At 39.7% G+C, this 21,060-nt stretch overlaps 1 protein-coding gene across 6 annotated transcripts in view; it reads right to left on the bottom strand.

The window, feature by feature from the left end:
* The window catches only part of ATP7 (copper-transporting ATPase 1), a 570,660-nt gene that overhangs the window by 399,757 nt on the left and 149,843 nt on the right, over positions 1-21,060 (bottom strand). The window contains exon 1 of one of the 6 annotated variants that reach the window (XM_067134921.2): positions 7,388-7,547. The exons of the other annotated variants lie outside the window; for them this stretch is intronic. Coding sequence (XP_066991022.2) covers positions 7,388-7,419 — 32 coding nt within the window. The 5' untranslated portion in view covers positions 7,420-7,547. Of the gene's footprint in view, positions 1-7,387; positions 7,548-21,060 lie in introns of those variants that run through there. 6 annotated transcript variants of the gene reach the window in all.

The raw sequence follows: 21,060 nt of genomic DNA, 5'->3' as shown, positions 1-21,060 counted from the left end.
ATGCTTGCACATTAAGGTGCGGTACTAGAAATATAATTGCTAGAGACAGGACAAGAAAACAATTGTGGCAAAAATATAAAACGTAATTTGTCCCTAAACCGTTTAGAGCAGGTTTACGGCATTATTTACAAAATAAGCCTTTGTAGATTAAGTTTTGCCTATACTTTGTAATAGAGTACCAAATGAAATTAAATATTGTTACAATCTTTCAGCATCACGGAACCCTTACACAGGGAGAACAAAACAAATCAGTGGTTACTTTAGATGGATTTAACGTTAGTTACAATACGCTACAAGAGTTTTTTCAATATTTTCTGGCAAAATGTTGCGTCTTCTGTATTGGTTTGTACTTGGACGAAGACTAGGGCAAGAAAACTCCGAAACATAGGAAAAGGGTATGTAGGAAAAGGTGGCCTCCACAAGAAAGAAAAATCTATCCAACCATATGAGCGTGAGTGTAGGTACGGATGTAGATGTTATCTGATGGTAATAGGAAATAAATATTAAAGACTGTCAGGTATTAGGGTCATACGATCCCCAAACATCATTCACTAGTGTATGGATGGATGTACGGCAAAACAAGTATCTAGCAATGCAGTATCCCGCAAATATGTTACCGTCGTTCTCAAACTAAAGGGTAAAATGATATGTATTTTTTTTTTTTTCTTGAAACGTTAGAAACAAGATAAAAGAGGTATGATAATGTACTGGAACGCAGAACAAATACCCTTTTTCCTCAGACAGATAGGAGGCGAAAGCATATACCAGACAATAAAAGACCTACCAATGATGTACAAATAATCAAGCACCATACTGAATCCCTCCCGAGTACTAGGAACAAAAATCCCCAGACAAAATGAACTACCGGTAGTCTGAATATTCGGAAAATGAATGATCTTTATTTAGAGTTTTGCAAAGAAAAACAAACAGCACTGTTAAAGAGAGTCTTTACATATATATATTAACACACAGTTCAAATTCAGTCCCAAATAGCCTCGCACGGACACTTGCTCTACGTGATGTACTTAACAAGGAATTTCATTAGCGAAGGACAGAGAAAGCGCGGTCACCAAAGGATGATGCCTAACAGTTCGCAAAAGGTAGTTTTACCACAATCACAACAATATGCTTTGATCTTCACAAAAAAAAAAAAAAACTAGCCCAGTGTTAATGTGCAGTAAAGTATACTATCTTACACAGTTGAGACATACAACATACAAGTTTGATGTTCATGACTGGTGGCCATGCTGCAATGTACGTGTGGCTTGAAGATGGGGCCTCACGGGGCTCACATGAAATTGGCTCGTTTTTGGCTAAGTATGAACAGGAACTTCCTCCGTCTGTGAAGAATCTCATTGCTTTCATTGACAATGCAGGGAAACAGAATAAGAACTGTAACTTCGGGATGTATATCGTAAAACTCAAATCTCTGCACGCCACTGACCATACGTTCATTTCTGACCACTCCAATATGGAGTGCGACCACGATTTTGGCCGCATCGAAAAAAAAAAAAAAAGCAAGAAACATCACCCCCTGTATATATTTATATCTGAGGTTGAGGCACGTGCAAGTCGTATATTCCAAGTACTACAATCGGCAAAATATGACTTTTCTGTTTACAGAAGCCATGAAAGTAATCAGAGAATATGTCAAAGTTGTTCGCACATTTCAGTGGCTTCATTTTGAAACTAAGTCCCTACACGCTGTTTTATAAAACTGTTCTCAGTGAAGACATGAATTCCGATTCCACTGACTTCAGACAAGTAAAACCAGGATGCCCAAGCTCAGCGATACAGTTGAATGCATTGTCTAATTAACCACCTGCCATAACAAGAGAGAATTACAAGAATCTACAGCTGTTACTTCCCTTAGTGCCCCCAATCTATACAAATCATCACCCCAAATCAAAGAAATCTGTCCCCAATCGGGACAGCAGATCAACAGTGAGTGAAGGGCTTAGCACAGAACCTGCTGAGAAAGGGGTGTCTTGCCGGTCTGAGTGGCTCAGACGGTTGAGGCGCTGGCCTTCTGACCGCAACTTGGCAGGTTCGATCCTGGCTCAGTCCGGTGGTATTTGAAGGTGCTCAAATACGTCAGCCTCATGTCGGTAGATTTACTGACACGTAAAAGAACTCCAGATGGACTAAATTCCGGAACCTCGGCGTCTCCGAAAACCCTAAAAGTAGTTAGTGGGACGTAAAGCAAATAATATTAAGTGGTGTCTATGGCTATGTGGTAGCCAGAGCAGATATTTTCTGAAATACGATCACATGAGACTACGTGCGTGCGTGTGTTACGAGTTTGGTTAAAAAGCCAAGTTTATAATACCGTAATTCAATATTCCTAGTCCAGTCCATCATATGGATAATCAATATAATTTATGTGTCTGAGTAAATTGCGTTTGATGGTATTATTATTATTATTATTATTATTATTATTATTATTATTATTATTATTATTATAGACCGTTATGCCTTTCAGCATTCAGTCTTGCAAGCCTCTGTGAATTTACTAAACGACACCACAATCCTCTATTTGCAACTAGTGCTGTGGTCTCATTTAGTTCTATACCTTTTATCTTTAAATCGTTAGAAACTGAGTCTAACCATCGTCGTCTTGGGCTCCCTATATTTCTCTTACCCTTCGGTTCAGAGGGTCCCGGGTTAGATTCCCGGCCGGGTCGGGGATTTTAACTTTCATTGGTTAATTCCAATTGCTCGGGGGCTGGGTGTCTGTGCTGTTCCCAACATACCTGCAACTTACACACCACACATAACACTGTCCTCCACCACAACAACACGCAGTTACCTACACATGGCAGGTGCCGCCCACTCTCATCGGAGGGTCTGTCTAACAAGGGCTACACATAGCTAGAAAGCCACACGAAATTATTATTTCCCTCCATAACAGAGTCAATTATTCTCCTAGGTAACCTAAACCTTCTCCATTCGCCCCATACGACCCCATCACCGGAACCGGTTTACGCGTACAGCTTCTTCCACAGAGTTCATCCCTAACTCAGCCTTTATCTCCCCATACCAAGTACCCTCCTGACATTGTTCCCACCTGTTTGTACCAGCAATCATTCTCGCTATTGTCATGTTTGTTACTTCTAACTTATGAATAAGATATCCTGAGTCCACCCAGCTTTCACTGTCATAAAGCAAACAGACCGATGTAAAGATAGTTTCGTCCGAGAGCTGATTTCTTTCTTACAGAATACTATTGATCGATACTGGGAGCTCACTGTATTAGCTTTACTGCATCTTGATTCAATCTCACTTTCTATACTACCATCCTGGGAGAATACACATCTTAAATAAATGTAATAATCTACCTGTTCCAGCTTTCTATCACCAATCTGACATTCAATTCTGTTGGATTTTTTTATCTAATGGCATAACTTTAGTCTCGGAAAGGCTGATTTTCATACCATTTTCATTGAACATATTTTCAAGTTCCAACTGTTAGGCATCATCCTTTGGTGACTGCGCTTTCTCTGTCCTTCGCTAATGAAATTCCTTGTTATGTACATCACGTAGAGCAAGTGTCCGTGCGAGGCTATTTGGGACTGAATTTGAACTGTGTGTTAATATACATATGTAAAGACTCTCTTTAACAGTGCTGTTTGTTTTTCTTTGCAAAACTCTAAATAAAGATCATTCATTTTCCGAATATTCAGACTACCGGAAGTTGGCAAAAGGTAGTTTTACCACAATCACAACAATATGCTTTGATCTTCACAAAAAAAAAAAAAAAACTAGCCCAGTGTTAATGTGCAGTAAAGTATACTATCTTACACAGTTGAGACATACAACATACAAGTTTGATGTTCATGACTGGTGGCCATGCTGCAATGTACGTGTGGCTTGAAGATGGGGCCTCACGGGGCTCACACGAAATTGGCTCGTTTTTGGCTAAGTATGTACAGGAACTTCCTCCGTCTGTGAAGAATCTCATTGCTTTCATTGACAATGCAGGGAAACAGAATAAGAACTGTAACTTCGGGATGTATATCGTAAAACTCAAATCTCTGCACGCCACTGACCATACGTTCATTTTTGACCACTCCAATATGGAGTGCGACCACGATTTTGGCCGCATCGAAAAAAAAAAAAAAAGCAAGAAACATCACCCCCTGTATATATTTATATCTGAGGTTGAGGCAGGTGCAAGTCGTATATTCCAAGTACTACAATCGGCAAAATATGACTTTTCTGTTTACAGAAGCCATGAAAGTAATCAGAGAATATGTCAAAGTTCTTCGCACATTTCAGTGGCTTCATTTTGAAACTAAGTCCCTACACGCTGTTTTATAAAACTGTTCTCATTGAAGACATGACTTCCGATTCCACTGACTTCAGACAAGTAAAACCAGGATGCCCAAGTTCAGCGATACAGTTGAATGCATTGTCTAATTAACCACCTGCCATAACAAGAGAGAATTACAAGAATCTACAGCTGTTACTTCCCTTAGTGCCCCCAATCTATACAAATCATCACCCCAAATCAAAGAAATCTGTCTCCAACCGGGACAGCAGATCAACAGTGAGTAAAGGGCTTAGCACAGAACCTGCTGAGGAAGGGGTGTCTTGCCGGTCTGAGTGGCTCAGACGGTTGAGGCGCTGGCCTTCTGACCGCAACTTGGCAGGTTCGATCCTGGCTCAGTCCGGTGGTATTTGAAGGTGCTCAAATACGTCAGCCTCATGTCGGTAGATTTACTGACACGTAAAAGAACTCCAGATGGACTAAATTCCGGAACCTCGGCGTCTCCGAAAACCCTAAAAGTAATTAGTGGGACGTAAAGCAAATAATATTAAGTGGTGTCTATAGCTATTTGGTAACCAGAGCAGTCCATCTAAAATTTGCAAGCTAAATACTACAGGGATCTAAAAACAAAACTCTACACAATATTAGTCCAACCTGTCACACGATGACACATTTGACAACTGCATTTGACTGGGTTTGCCAAAATGTTAGTTCAATAAAAACATGGATAGTTATGTTTGACTATGGGGCACAAGAAGTTGATTATTGCTTTATGGAAATCTAAATTCCTTCCATAAATACTCCTGAATATCGAAGGAGTGATCACTATAATGATGATTACCTAAAATTATAAAAAAACAAGCTTGCTGGTTTAGAATTCTGATTAAGTCAATCCCCTGCGCAGAACACAAGTTTGTATTCGCTATAACTTTAATCAATAATTATTCAGTCACTGAGATTTCCACCCGAGAACAAGGTGAAAAACTGCTTTGTTTTCTACAGTACAAACGCACAAAACATGCAGCAGTTATCTTTAGAAATACTCACTGCCATCTGCGACTGAGCTAGAGAAGGAGAGAGAGAGAGATAGGTTTACTGGTTTAATGTCAGTGTCAGGAATATGAAATGAGTGGATGTTAACTCTCTGCTAGACTGAGCTCAGACGGTAGAGCGCTGGTCTTCTGAGCTCAATTTGGCAGGCTCGATTCCGGCTCAGTCCGGTGGTATTTGAAGGTGCTCAAATACGCCAGGATTGCGTCGGTAGATTGGCTGGCACTTGAAAGAACTCATGTAGGACAAAATTCTGGTCCCTCAGCTTCTCCGAAAAGTAAAAGTTGGCTGGTCTTGATAGCGGAAGGTAAAATTAATAACATGATCTTAGGAGTGCCAATTCGAAGGCATTCAAGAGTACTGTGATGTAGACAACCCCGAGTAACTTCCCTTCATAGCATGAACAAATGCTTATATTCCATCCTTCTATTTTAACAGTTTGTGGTCGAACTGTTCCTTCAATCTTCTTGTTATGTCGCTCTTTCGACTTCCTGATGGGTTCGCTGATGCGATCTGTGCCCATTTTTACAGCAGGATGTTCTCCCTGACGCTAACCTTATGTGGAGGGAAGCCTTCACTATTTATGTGGCGGTTAGCAGTATCGTACGTTGTGTGTGAATGCAGATGCGAATATTAAGACGAACACAAACACCCAGTCTACGAGTCAGAGGAATTAACCTGACAAGGTTTAAATTCCCAACCCTGTAGTGAATCGAACCCAGGGACCCTATAAACCGAATGCTGACCATTCAGCCCAGGAGTGTCTGGCAGATTTGTTACTTCAATAATATGCTAAATTATCTAATGCCTTCCACAGTACGTAGAGGAACCTTACATAACAGATGGTAAACCAATAGATCATAAGATGATGTAGTAGTGTATAGGTGAGTTCTTTGCTCTAATTGCATTATGGATTATGAGCGCATGTGTTGAAAAATAAATAACAAGTAACGAAGTGATAATTGGTGCAGAGTAGTCAGTTCATTCGGGACGACAAGCGTTTCCTATTACTAATTTCGTTAGCATTTCCATTCTCTTATCCTCTACTACTTTAGAACATGACTCTTAATTATTGCCACTCTATTTACAAAAGCTATTAACACTTTATGTGAGAATAGACTGTAAAATTTCATTAACTGAGGTGTTCACTACAAGGTAATACAACTCCGTCCATTACTCAAGTGCAATACAATGAAAAAGTAATAAATAAAGTAGTATTGATAAAACCGAGGAAACCAGTAAGTTAAAAATCACTTTCACAATTACATCTCAACAATTTTTCCTGGTAGCAGGAAATCTACAGTATCCATATACACACAACACAGCGCACTACCAACCACCACAGAAACACGCAATATGAATATACACCTCTCCACATATGGTTGGCGTCAGGGAGGGCATCCGGCAGTAAAAGCAGGTCAAGTCCGCATGCACTGACCCCCAGCCCCTAGTGTGTGGGAAAACCTGTGGAAGAAGAATATCTACAGGATAAATTAGGCATTCAACTGTTGTTTCTTTTATAGTTCTATATTTTCCTAGTATGGTAGAAAATGTCCATTATAATCTTGATATTAACGGTAAAATCTAGGAAATGTGCCCATTTTGATCATTCAAATCGTGAATAGAATCGTGAGATAATTCAAGCAAACATACTATAAAATGGTTCAAAGTTCTAGTCCTTCACAAGAGGAAGAACGAAGGTGCCAGCAACAAAACAACGACAATTGATGATGAATTAATTATTTTCAGACAAAAAGGTTTTAAAATGTTCTACCAAGCATCCAGAAAACTATTTCACGACATACCACTAAAAACTGTGCATGTGAGTAAATAAATATCCCAGAATTCAGTCACTGACGAAAACAGTTCTGAATTGGTAATTTCGAAGGAAAAGTGTGCTCGACGAAAACATGTTCAGACGCGCAGTACTTGTAAATGAAGTCTTCCCAAAAGCATTGAAAACGCAACATTGAAAAATCAAATCATCATCCACAACTGTAAACAACATAAGAAGGATAATATATAAATCATTGATATGTTTAAATACCCGAAAAAATTGTGACAAACCTGTCCAATAAACGATGGTACATTTTCGACATCTAGAAAAACTACACACACTTCACAAAACCATACACTTCATAAAAGCATACGCACACGAACACCGACCATACAAATACACATACACACGAAGCAGCGTTCACAGCTGCTGGAAACACCTTACCGCTCAGCACCGCGCGAGAAAGTCAACTGGCACATGCTCTCTCTCACAGAACCGTTCCGGACGACAGCTTCCACTAAGAACGACTTTCGCCGGAATTTTACGCGCGAAACGTGGAAGAAAAGATTTAAATTAACACGAAGAATTTTCTCCCTCCTGATAATATGTCTTAATTTCGAGCCATGTATACATGCGAATGCGTGTGATGAGTAACAACGTGTGCTGTTGCAATGTATAATAATAATAATAATAATAATAATAATAATAATAATAATAATAATAATAATAATAATAATAATGTTATCGGCTTTATGACCCACTAACTACGTTTACGATTTTTGGAGACGCCGATGTGCCAGAATTTAGTCCCGCAGGAGTTTTTTTATGTGCCAGTAAATCTACCGACAGAAGGCTGACGTATTTGAGCACCTGATGGTGCTGAGCCAGGATCGAGCCTGCCAACTTGGGGTCAGAAGGTCAGCGCCTCAACAGTCTGAGCCACTCAGCCCTGCAGTGTATAATGCAGCCAATGTCCGGCCCCATGGCTCTGAGAGGTTTGACTGTTGGTCTTCGGTCCTCAAGACTCTCAGTTCGATTCGCGGATGGGTCGAGGGGTGTTAATATTAAAAGGTTATTTGCTTGGCTCGGAGACTGACTGACTGTGCTATCCCCAACATTCATGCAACTCAAACACTACATCTATCAACACCATCCTCCACCACACTAACTCGCAATTTTCTATACACGGAAGACGCCGCCTTCCCTCGTGGAGGGTCTTCATTACAAGGGCTGCACCAGGCTAGCAACAGCCACACGAAATAATAATAATTTATTATTTTTGTGCTTTCGTTTCGGCATTCTATAAACTACTTTTAGCCACCTTTATATAATGTTTAGCCTTCCCTGCTTTCATTCTCTGCTAGTATCTTTCCATCCTTTCTCCTATGTCGTCCTCCTGTTCTTCTGAATAAGATCTCCCTTTTCTCACTAGTGTCTCCCCAGTCCCCTGGAAACAGCGGAACTTTTTGACAAGTTGTCTAAATCGATTTCTGTTCATTATATCATCTTCCGAAACCCCCATCTTAGTCAGATCCAACCTCACTTCTCGAAACCATTTCAACTCTTTCTGAAGATTTCAAAGATTCTCTTCGTCAGTCTGTTATTGTACATCCTCAACAAGTGTCCATACAACTGTACCATTCTCTTCCTCATCAATTCAACCACTCCTTCTGTTCTTTGATATAATTTTTACAATTGGGCCTCAAATTTTTCAGACCATTTTCCTATATATATAATATATATCTTCAAGCCCACCTTTCCCGATCATACCCACCCAATGTTTCTGCTGCAAACAGGCACTCAGGTTTAACAACAGTGTCTAGATGCCTTAGTTTAGCCCCATACAGTAGAACCTTCTTGTTGGAGGTGCTCCTCATCAATTGAAATGTCATTTCTATGTCGATGGAGAATGAACTTGAACGGCATCTAGAGTGTCACAATTCATCTCGGCGACCTTGTAAACTACCGGTATGGATTGGATACTAAGATCGGTCGTTTTCAATTATTTTTGCATACAATCCTCTCCCCTATGGGTGCAAGGGATGTCTTGCCCCAACATTCGTTTTCCCAAATAGAAAGTCATATGTGTACCAAGTTTGGTTGAGAGCTATGCTGGAACATACATATTCATCCATAATCTCGGTCACTTGAACAGTTTCTTTTTCACCCTTTTTCAGCCCCAATGCCGATGGAGACTTAAATGGTATCCGAAGTGTCACTATTCACCTCTACCTTCACTACAAGTATGGATTTGACACTAATATTGGTCGTTTTCGATTATTGTTTGATGTCACCCCCTCTCAACCCCTAACCATAGGGATCCTAGAGGTGTCTTACCCCCACATATATTTTTCCAGATGGTAATTCATATGTGTACCAAGTTTGGTTGAGAACTATGCTAGAACATACACACACATCCATAATCTCGGTTATTTTCTTTTTCACCCCTTCTCACCCCCATGCTGATGGTGACAACTTGGGCTTAAATGTCATCCGGGGTGTCTTATCCCACATTATTTCTCTCTAGATAGTATTAAGTCACATGTGCACCAAATTTTGTTGAAATTGCAGGTTTTCCCATAGTCGCCTGCCATTTTTGACCGTTTAGCTTCGCCGAAATTTTTTTATAAAGATATTGCTCCTCAACTGTGTAAAGTACAGAATGTATTGCGGGCTAGGGCAAGCTTACGCCAGCAATTTCGGAAGTGGTCATTTAGTGATTTGATTTTAGGATTACTCAAATGTTGACTAAACTTAGAGACCTATCAGTGCCTGATGATTCACCGTCAGGTAATTCTTAAGAGAATAAGAAAAGAATGAAGCAAATCGGTCCAAACAGAACGGCCGGACGGACTGGATAAAGCTGTTTTTAGTAAACTTTTTAAATATATTGACTAGAGGATCCGAGCTGATCCGCAATGTTCATTATAAATATGCCGAATAACGTGCCATGATACCGAAGTGCTCCATGCGTTGTCCGGCTGCTTTTTCGAATGTTTACTTTTAGGATTTTGTACATTTCTTTATTGTGATTGATATTTTACGAAACTATTCTGTAGTTTTAGAGTGTATGCATTCGACATTAATACTGGTTGGTCGTTTTCGTGATTTTTTTTTTCATGTCAATCCTTCCCAACCCCCAACCGTAGGTGTGCTAGGGGTGTCTTATCCCCACAGTACTTTTCTCCAGATAGTACCGTAAGTCACATGTGTACCAAGTTTGGTTGAGAGATATGCTGACACACTCTCTCTCTCTCTCTCTCTCTCTCTCTCTCTCTCTCTCTGTAATCTTGGCCATTTTGAACGTTTTCTTTTTCACCCCTCTCCTCCCCCCTCCCCCCAAAAAAACCGTCGATGGAGTCTTAAACAGTATTCGGAGTGTCACTATTCATCTCCGCGACCCCGAAAACTGTGGATTCAACACTAATATAGGTCGTTTTCGAGTATTTCTACATGCCACTCCTTCCCCTTCCCCACTCCGAGCCTAGCGGCGTCGTAACCCCACAGTATTTCTCTCTAGATATAGTATAAGTCACATGTGCACAAAATTTTGTTGAAATTGCAGGTTTTCCCTTAGTCGCCTGTCATTTTTGACCGTTTACGTTCGCCGATATTTTTTCGTAAAGATATTGCTCCTCAACTGTGTGCAACCCGCTAAGTACAGTCATTTAGTGATTTGATTTTAGGATCACCCAAGTTGACTGAACTTAAGAGACCTATCGATTGAATGTGTTCAAATAACTCAGCCTCATGTACTGGCACGTAAAAGAGCTCCTGCGGAACAACATTTCGGCCCTTCGACACCTCCAAAAACCGTATAGGCCCTAAGTAATTAGTGGGGCATAAAAATACATTATTACTATTATTATTATTATTATTATTATTATATTTTTCTTCGTTCATTTTTCGACAGAATTTTGATACTTTACGCCTGCTACAACCTTTATTGTGAGTTTAATACTAATGGCGTCCAACACAACAATCTACTCAAAAGAAGTCCATACCAACCAGTTTCCATTAGGGAAGACACTGTTGTTGTCTGAACAAAAGTTATATTAATTTTTCTTTCACCGGGCGAGTTGGCCGTGCGGCTAGGGGTGCGCAGCTGTGAGCTTGCATCCGGGAGATAGTGGGTTCGAATCCCACTGTCGGCAGCCCTGAAGATAGTTTTCCGTGGTTTCCCATTTTCACACCAGGCAAATGCTGGGGCTGTTCCTTAATTAAGGCCACGGCCGTTTCCTTCCCACTCCGAGGCCTTTCCTATCCCATCGTCGCAATTGAAACCTGTGTCGGTGCGACGTAAAGCAAATTGCGAAAACAAATGCTTTGCTGAAATAACTATTATAAATCGGCTGTCTAAGAAATACTTTATGCAACGCGTCCAAAAGTACATACGCCTTTCTGCATCACAGTTGCACCTTTATTTTGGTAATTTTAGAGTACACAAATCCGATGGCTTGTAATCAGCAACATGTCCCTGCACGCAAATATGCGTACCGTAAGAGGCGACTAAAAGGGGCCCCACGGGCTCTTTAGTTTGGACCTAGGAATGGCGACCATGCGGCCCTTAGCTGAGTCCTGACATTGCTTCCACTTACTTGTACCAGGCTCCTCACTTCCACATATCCTATCTGACCTCCCTTGGTCAACACTTGTTCTTTTCCGACCCCGACGCTATTAAGTTCCGAGGGCTAGGGGGTCACTTTCACGCCCTTCGTGACCTTTGTATTTCTTTGACCGATATCTTCGTTTTTCAAAGTGTCGGACCCCTTCCATTTTTTCTCTGATTAGTGTTAATAGAGGATGGTTGCCCAGTTGTACTTCCTCTTAAAAGAGTAATTACCGGGCAAGTTGGCCATGCGGTTAGGGGCGCGCAGCTGTGAGCTTGCATCCGGGAGATAGTGGGTTCGAAGTCCACTGTCACCATACCTGAAGGTGGTTTTCCGTGGTTTCCCATTTTTACACCAGGCAAATGCTGGGGCTGTACATTAATTAAAGCCATGGCCGCCTCCTTCGCATTTCTAACCCTTTCCTATCCCATCGTCGCCATAAGACCTATCTGTGTCGGTGCAACGTAAAAAAAAAAAACACAGTAATCACCCCAACTACCACCACTTCACGCAAATAGCGCATGTTAACTTCTGAATCGCAGGGTCTGCGATAGCACGGGTTTTATTCCCTGAGACTTGAAACAAGATACTAAGTCAGCTATGGTCACAATAGTCGCTGTCGGCATCGAGATTTCGTCGAAAGATACAGATTCCCACTCTTATCAGTCATTGGCGTAAAGTTAGGGCTTGCAAGGCCTGCAATGTAGGCGGATACGGGGCTTAAGGGGTCCCCAGACTTTCCCTTAAAAAGTAAATACATAAATAATAAGCTTTACTTAAATGCCACTTTACTCGGGAAAAGTGACATCGTGATGTGTTTGTAGAATGGGACGAAAAAAATTTGTTTTTACAGTGCATATGTAACAGTAATATTGTCGGATGCTTGCATCTGCCTGCAAACTATTGTTGTTGTGTTGAGTCTAAGAAAGCTGTCTCTCGTAATAAGAACATCACGCTCTCTCGCAATTATCTGCGCCAAATTATGATTAAAGAAACAGTGGAAATTGGTACCAAAATATCACATTTTAGACCTAATTCTTCCTGTTGCTGTTTCTTCCGCAAAATGATCATTTTCGAGACTGAAACTTATAAAGAACTACCTATGAAATGTTATGATCCAAGACAGACACTGTGAATTCAGCCTCCTCAGCTTCGAATGTGTCATCCATGGATATCATTGAAAACATCAATGCCTTTGCATCCAGGAAATACGTTGCATGGTACAGTTACTTTAGAATCAAATGGTCGTACAATGAAGTTTAAAAAATGTAAAGACAAAAGACAGAAACATGTATTTATGTTGCAGTTTAATCCCTACAAAAATAGTTACCTTTCAAAATAAAATCTGTTAATACATAATTAGTACAGTAATCTTACAGTAAGTCCTTTGTACATATTAAATGGATATAGGCGGCATTAAATTATCTGCTGGATTACATGTAACAAGCTTTAACAGCTTCATTTTACAAAATAATCCCGTATTGACTATAAATCAAATAGCGAATATTTAAGATTAACTTATATATTATATTTAAGTGGTCCGCCTATTCAACACATATATAATTAATTACGTTTAGTATATCATCAGCTATAATAAACTACAATAACATATCATAATACCAAAATTAAATTATTAAATTGGAAAGACACACTAAAAACATTGTTGTATGATAGGACATTTAAAATAAACTTTATCATCAAGAGTTTAACGAACAATTCAACCAGTTTTAATGATTATATGACTTGCAACTTTAAAAGAGTTTGCCAATATTTTATTTTAAAAGTCCTATCATACAACAATGTTTTTAATGCGTCTTTCCAATTTAATAATGTAATTTTGGTATTCTGATATGTTATTGAGGTTCTTTTATAGACGATGATGTCCCTTAGGGATCGAAACATGTACTAAACGTAATCTAAAAGAACATGTCCTGACTGACTGATTCATCATCGCCGAGGCAAAACTACTGGACATCACGAAATGAAATTTTGAGGACACATTTACATAACAATGTAGGTGCTCGCTAAAGGAGGATTTTTGGATATTCCGTCGCTAAGAGGGTGAAAAGGGGGGGGGGGTGAATTTTTAAAATTAGTGTATCTGTATCTCAAAACTTTAAAAGTTTAGAGCTATAAAAATTAGTATTTAAAATCTCCTTTAAAAATAAAGAAGACGTATTTTGTTTTCGGAAAATCCCACTAGAAGAGTGAAAAAGGGTGAAAAAGGTGTTCAACGCCTTTAATGAGGATACTTATATCTCAGAATTTGAAGATATTACAGACCTGAAAATTGGTATTTGGAATCTCCTTTAAAAACAAAGATACACGTACTTTTAATTTTCGGAAAAATCCAATTAATGGGGTTAAACAGGAGTGACAAATGGGGTGAATTTTTTGAAAGACTATGTCTACAGTATATCTCAGAAACGTAAAATGTAACAGACGTAAAAACTGGTATTTGGAATCTCCTGTAAAAGTAAAGAAACAGAGGTGATTTGTTTTCGGAAACTCCACTTAAGGGAACTAAAAAGGGGGTGAAATTTTAAAATGAGCATGTCCACAGTATATCTCAAAAACTTAACATGTTGCAGAAGTGAAAAATGGTATCTTTTATCTCTATTAAAATAAAGAAACATGTATTTTTGGTTTTAGGAAAAAACACTTGAGTGGGGGGGGGGGGGTAAAAATGACTGAAAATGGGGTTGAATTATTTTTATCAGAATACTGACATCTCAAAAACTGAAGACGTTACAGCGTGAAATTTGGAATCTCCTTTAAATATAAAGAAATACGTATTTTTTGTTTTCGAAAATCCACTTAAAGGGGGTGGGGAGTAGAATTGAAAAATTGTTTGAATTATTTGTATGAAGATACTATTATCTCAAAAACGAAAGATGTTGCAGACGTGAAAATTGGTACTTGGAATCTGCTTTAAAAGTAAAGAAACACGTACTCCTTTGATTTCGGAATATCCAATGAGGAGGGGGGGGGGGGTGAAGGATTTTAAAAATTAACTGAATTAATTGCATAAGGATACTTACATCTAATAAAAACTAAAGTTGTTACAGACATGAAAATTGTTATTTGGATCTCATTTAAAAACAAAGAAAAACGCATTTTTGCGGGAAAGTCATCTTGGGGGGCGAGGGTGAAAAGGAGTTGAGTTCCTTTTATGAGGACACATATCTCAAAAACTGAAGATGTCACAGTCGTGATAATTGGTATTTAAAAGATCCTTTACTAATACCAAGTACTTTTCCGGAAAATTCACTTAATGTGGGGGGAATGTGAAAAAAAGTGAAAAAAAGTGAATTCCTTTTATGGAGTAACTTATATCTCAAAACTGAAGGTAACAGACATGAACATTGGTATCTGGAATCTCCTTTTTTTTTTTTTTTTGCTTTACGTCGCACCGACACAGATAGGTCTTATGGCGACGATGGGACAGGAAGGGCCTAGGAGTGGGAAGGAAGCGGCCGTGGCCTTGATTAAGGTACAGCCCCAGCATTTGCCTGGAGTGAAAATGGGAAACCACGGAAAACCATCTTCAGGGTTGCCGACAGTGGGACTCGAACCCACTATCTCCCGAATACTGGATACTGGCCGCACTTAAGCGACAGCGACTGCAGCTATCGAGTTCGGTGGAATCTCCTTTAAGCATAAAGAAACACCCCTTCTTTCTTGGGTGTGTGGGGGGGAGGGGGATCAACTCAACGGCGGTGGGGTGGAAAAGGAGTTGAGACCAATTGATTTTACTGTTCATAATGTACTTGATTCTGATCATAAACCGATAATGTTTAATCTTTCCTGGGTTCGTTTTCAAGAGCCTGGCACATAAATAAAAATTTAAACACATTTGAAATAAACGATAGGAATGATATTGACCGTGCAATTGTTCACCTCTATAATAAGGTCAATAAGGCACGGAAGTATATCATTCCTGCGGGGTAAATAATAATAATAATAATAATAATAATGATGTTCTAGACCGGCGTCAAAATGTGCGGACCGCGCTGGAAACGGGTCCTGGCCGGGTAATTACTATGAATACAGTCCGGCCGCGGGTTCAGCACGGCCAAGGCACCCAAGACGACACCACGCCGGATCTCCTCAAGGATTTTATCCATATTAAAAATGCGTATAGGAAAAGATGGCAAAGATTTAGGGACCCAACTGACCGGACGGAATTCCTACACCTAGCCCAGGAAGTACGAAATCGATTGCTGGAAAGAAAGATTGAAAAATGGGAGGAAATTTCCCGTAATTTCTGAGAAAACGAGTCAGATCGCGAATTTCGATGGATTATATATAAAACGTTAAGCATTCAATTATAAATTTCAGTATAATACCGTAGCGAAGCACGGGCATTTTGCTAGTAAATTATATATCGTCGTTGCCGGGACAAAAACTCCTATGTGAAATATTTTAGCTTAGAACTTTGGCCGGTAAGGTTCTGTCATCTAAGGGCCAATATTGTGTGGCAGTTGTCAAGGCATTCTCGCTCTTCATAATGTATGTGCTGCGGGTCAGTATATCTCCAAAAATATTAACACATAGGAGGTTTCGTCCCGGCAACGACGATATGTATTGAATAGGCGGACAACTTAAATATAATATTTAATCTTAAAATATTCGCTATTTGATTTTATCTGCTGAAGTAAAATTGTTATGTATTATTGATAGGTTTTATACCATTCCGTTGATGATGATGATGATGACAACGACGACGACGACGATGATGACGACGACGCTTATTGTTTAAAGGGGCCTAACATCTAGGTCACCGGCCCCAACCATTTCTTTGAGGGACCCAATTTTATTTCCTGCAGGCGGGCCCGTATCATATTTGTTACGCCTCTGTTATCGATTACGAAAGTGTGTAGTTAAAGTCAAATGGAGTAACTTATATTACTGGGTTTGCAAAGTGGCAGAAGACATTCAATTCACTTTTGGCCATGCGAATAGAAATTAATAGTAACAGTGAGCTAATAACGTTACTGCTACACAGACATGAAATCCAATTCTAAGCATGGCTTAAGAAAGGCAACAAATTAAGGTCACTAACAGCGACAAGTACGAAATGAAAGTTCTTTCCCGAGATACAAGGTGACCTACATCACGCAGAGAACATTCACAGCAGAAGTTGAAAGTAATGTTCATGTAATACTAACACGCAGTCTACTCCAGCTGCCGTCCTCGGAGACCCGGTTTCGATTCCCGGTACTGGCAGAAATTTAAGAATGGCAAGAAGGCTGGCATGTGGTTAAAATGCTATATGCAGCTCACCTCCAATTGGCGGTATGCCTGAAAAGAGCTGCACCACCGCGGGATGAGGACAAGAGTTTACTCACTAATAGGCATATACCCACATTCGTTTCTAAAATAATCAGTTTCATTGTTATTGATTATACGTCCCACTAACTACTTTTAAGGTTTTCGGAGACACTTAAGTGCTGAAATTTTGTCCCGCAGGAGTTCTTTTTACTTGTCAGTACATCCACTGATGAGGCTGGTGTATTTGAGCACCTTGAAACACCAGCGGAGTGAGCCGGGGTCGAACCTGGGTCAGAAAGCCAGTGCTCTACTGTTTGAGCTGCTCAGCCCAGCTTTGTCTACGAATAACGACAAAGCAGAATTCATTGGCGCAGACGATTAACCGTTATCATCTTGTTCCAAAGATAGCGAGTTCGATCCCGAATATCGGTGGCATTTTAGGTTGTTCAAATGCGACATCACTGTGGTTGGCTCCTGGTACGTTTAACAACTCGCGCGGGAAAAAGAACTGGAGGCTAGCGACACGGAGCTGTCGCATTTGAACACTTCCAAATATCTCCGACGTCAGCCAAGATCGAACATACAATCCTTCGAATACAAGAACGACTAACCGACTGCACCATTGAAGTGGGCTTCTGTTAATAGGTTGAAGGTACATGTAACGTATTTACTTACCAGTATTGAATCAAAGCTTTCCCAGATACTTTACAGAGAATAGAATAACCTGAAAAATATAGTAGGCCATGGTTCATGGTGTGGGTTACTGTGGTCACGTCCTAATTCGTGAACCATGTGCAACGGCTGAGTGGCCTAGTAAGTGGTCCTCAGAGACGGGATATCAGTTTCTATGGAATGGAAGTGGGCATCTCGGACATATTCTGAGTCATGGCCCTCCGTGTGCTCAGGCAGCTAGGACTATACAATCCACTAGTGGTCCCTAACCCGTTGGAGGACAGATCTTCACTTGGACTATGAGTAAGTAGAGTAGCATCCTGCTTCAAGAATTTACCGAGCACAGAGCATTTTAAGCAAGCCTCGGACAAAAAAGGAATGGTATTTCTGTATCGGTCATGTCCACAGTAACAAGGAAATGCACTTTTTTCTTTTCCGTAATTTCTGTCTGTCTGTCTGTCTGTCTGTCTGTCTGTCTGTCTGTCTGTCTGTCTGTCTGTCTGTCTGTATTTATGTATGTATAGTAGGCCTAAACTTGATGAGGAGGAAGAGTTATTTCCCAGAAAATTCCCATATACGTGCAAATAATATTAAAAAACCGATACCAACATAACTTCAAAATGTATTTAGAGCAAACAATAATATTGAAAAGATGGTGAAAATGAGTTTGGATTATTCGAGCTCCTCTCCCTAGCAATGTCCACCGAGTCAAGTGCTATGAAACGAACACATAATCAAATACATGAAGTCATGAAGTCGTGAATAATAATAATAATAATAATAATAATAATAATAATAATAATAATAATAATAATAATAATAATAACAATACAGTAAAACGAGGTCAAAGCGGAACTTGAATAAAGCTGAAACTTGTTCACTACGGAATAATTTTTCGGGCCCGGCGAGCTTACGGCTTTATAGTGTTTTTATTGTATAATGCGGAATCTATTCAACGCGGAAGCGGAAACGAATAATGGAAGAATTCTTTAAAATCTACTTGTACAATGCGGAAAATATTAGGAACTTATGTAGTCTTACGTATAACACTTGTGTATTTCTGGTACTGGTATGACCAATGTCATTGTTTGTACAAACTGATGTACGTGTTTGGAGAGTGATAATACGGATGGTGGAAAGAATGAAGTGCTTAAAAACACGTCGGCAATATCCCACTAATGTCGAGCAAGAAACGTTCCCTGCGAGACCGAGAACTTCATTCGAAGTGATGAACAATTTAACAACACACCACATTTTCGAATAAGCTACAGCCTTCTAGCAGTGAGAAAGGCCGAGGAAGAGGAGGCGGCAGAAGAAGAAGACGAACAATAAGATGAAGATCAAAACAAGATTCGAACCCACGAACATACTGTCAGTGCTTTTGTGACGAAAAGCAATTTGCAATTTGCCCTTCCACTCTTCTTGAACTGATGTACTCAGCTCAGGACTGCATTCAGAAAGACACTATTAGAAAGAAGAGGAAAGAAGTTCTTTGTTTGACATTGGAAGAAAGCTTAGTGTTGTGATGGAAATAAGTTTAAGGAGCGTATATCCACTTTTATGATAGTGCCAAAATGATATACTGTGTATCACGCTGTATGTAATATTAAAGCGCAAAGCCAAGCGTCAGGCGTAGGCAGATACAGTTAATCTCTAAATAATATTTAAAAATACTGTACACTGTACTATGTTTTGTGTAAAGATGGCGGTGATTGGTGATTTAAGGCAAAAAGAAAACGATGTTTTGAGTAATGCGGAAATTCGTCTAATTCGGAAAACAAGTTTGGTCCCTTACGATCCCGCTTTGAGCAAGTATTACTATTACTACTACTACTACTACTACTAATAATAATAATAATAATAATAATAATAATAACAGAAAACCAAACCCCCTAGCGCAACAGCCCCGAAGGGCCATGGCACACCAAGCGACCGCTGCTCAGCCCGAAGGCCTGCAGATTACGAGGTGTCGTTTGGTCAGCACGACGGATGCTCTCGGCCGTTATTCTTGACTTTCTAGACCGGTGCCGCTATCTCACCTTCAGATAGCTCCTCAATTGTAATCACGTAGGTTGAGTGGACCTCGAACCATCCCTCAGATGCAGGTAAAAATCCCTGACCTGGCCAGAAATCGAACCCGGAGCCTCCGGATAAGAGGCAGGCACGCTGCCGCTAGACCGCGGGGCCGGCTAATAATAATAATATTATAATACTTCAAGTAATACGGTTCATCAATCTAGGATATTTAGAAAGGCATCTCTTTTCTTTTAATATGCGTCGCAGTCGACTTGCACTTCTGCTTAAACCAAATACAGTAGCGACAATACGCGACACTGAGCGAGATATCGAGGGACAGCTATTGGAGCTCTCTCTAGCGAGTAGACCTGAAAACTACTGATTCTGTCATAAGAGCACGTGTATTTGTGTGTGAAGTTTTTGATGTTATTTATACGTTTTCAGTGAGTTGACATACTTAAATAGTAGCGTGTGTCATTCCTTGATATCTCCTCTCAACATGAGGGGAAAGGTATGTGCTGTGTTTGGTTGCAGTAACTATGAAGTAGAGAAGAATGCGCGGTCTTTCTTTCGCTACCCTCGTGACAAGAAAATGTAAGTCATATTGTGTTTGCATATATTATATTCTTCCAGTGACAAAGAGATTTGTATAATACTTCATAATCTTCTGACCTTCTCGACCCATATTTTAACTGGCTTAAAATATAATACCCATATTTTATTGTATAGTGCAGCAGTTAACCTTCAATACCGATGTGTTGTTGTAGGTGTGATCTGTGGGTTTTGAAATGTCACAGAAGTGATTTGGATAAGGTGTACGAGAAAGAAGGGACGTTACACTTATATAAGAATTATAAGATCTATTCAGATCATTTCCAGGCCAGCGACTTTTTAAATCCTCGACTATAGAGCCAAGGGTATGTTACATTTTTACTCTAACTGTACGTAAATATTCCTCAAAGCATCACTATCGACAACATTTTCATACTTTTCTTTCTTTTATCCCTCTTCACAGATTAAAGTCGGGATTTTATAGATTTTCTTTCTGTTAGTAGGCTTCATATTAAGAGGAAAATTGTCCAGCTTTTAAATGTTAATTCATTGCATCATGTGTGTAAGGAATGTGCCGATATTTTTATTGACAAGTGTCTTAATGTGATGATACAATGTTTTTAAATGAGAAAAAAGACAAATCTAACAGTAAAAGTTCAGGCAGGAATGATAAAGCAAAAAAGTAATGTATAAATGAAAGATAAACCCATTTCACAGCAGTCCATTTCACATCTTGTTTATATGTCTAATTTCAGTCTTTAAACAATAACCTTTTAAATAATTCTTCATTCATTTATCCAGAATTGCTTTAGCAACTTCGAAGTTAATATCTCAATAAT

Source organism: Anabrus simplex, chromosome 1, assembly GCF_040414725.1.
Source record: "Anabrus simplex isolate iqAnaSimp1 chromosome 1, ASM4041472v1, whole genome shotgun sequence".
Classification (NCBI taxonomy): domain Eukaryota; kingdom Metazoa; phylum Arthropoda; class Insecta; order Orthoptera; family Tettigoniidae; genus Anabrus; species Anabrus simplex.
This window is presented reverse-complemented; position numbering and strand designations above follow the sequence as displayed.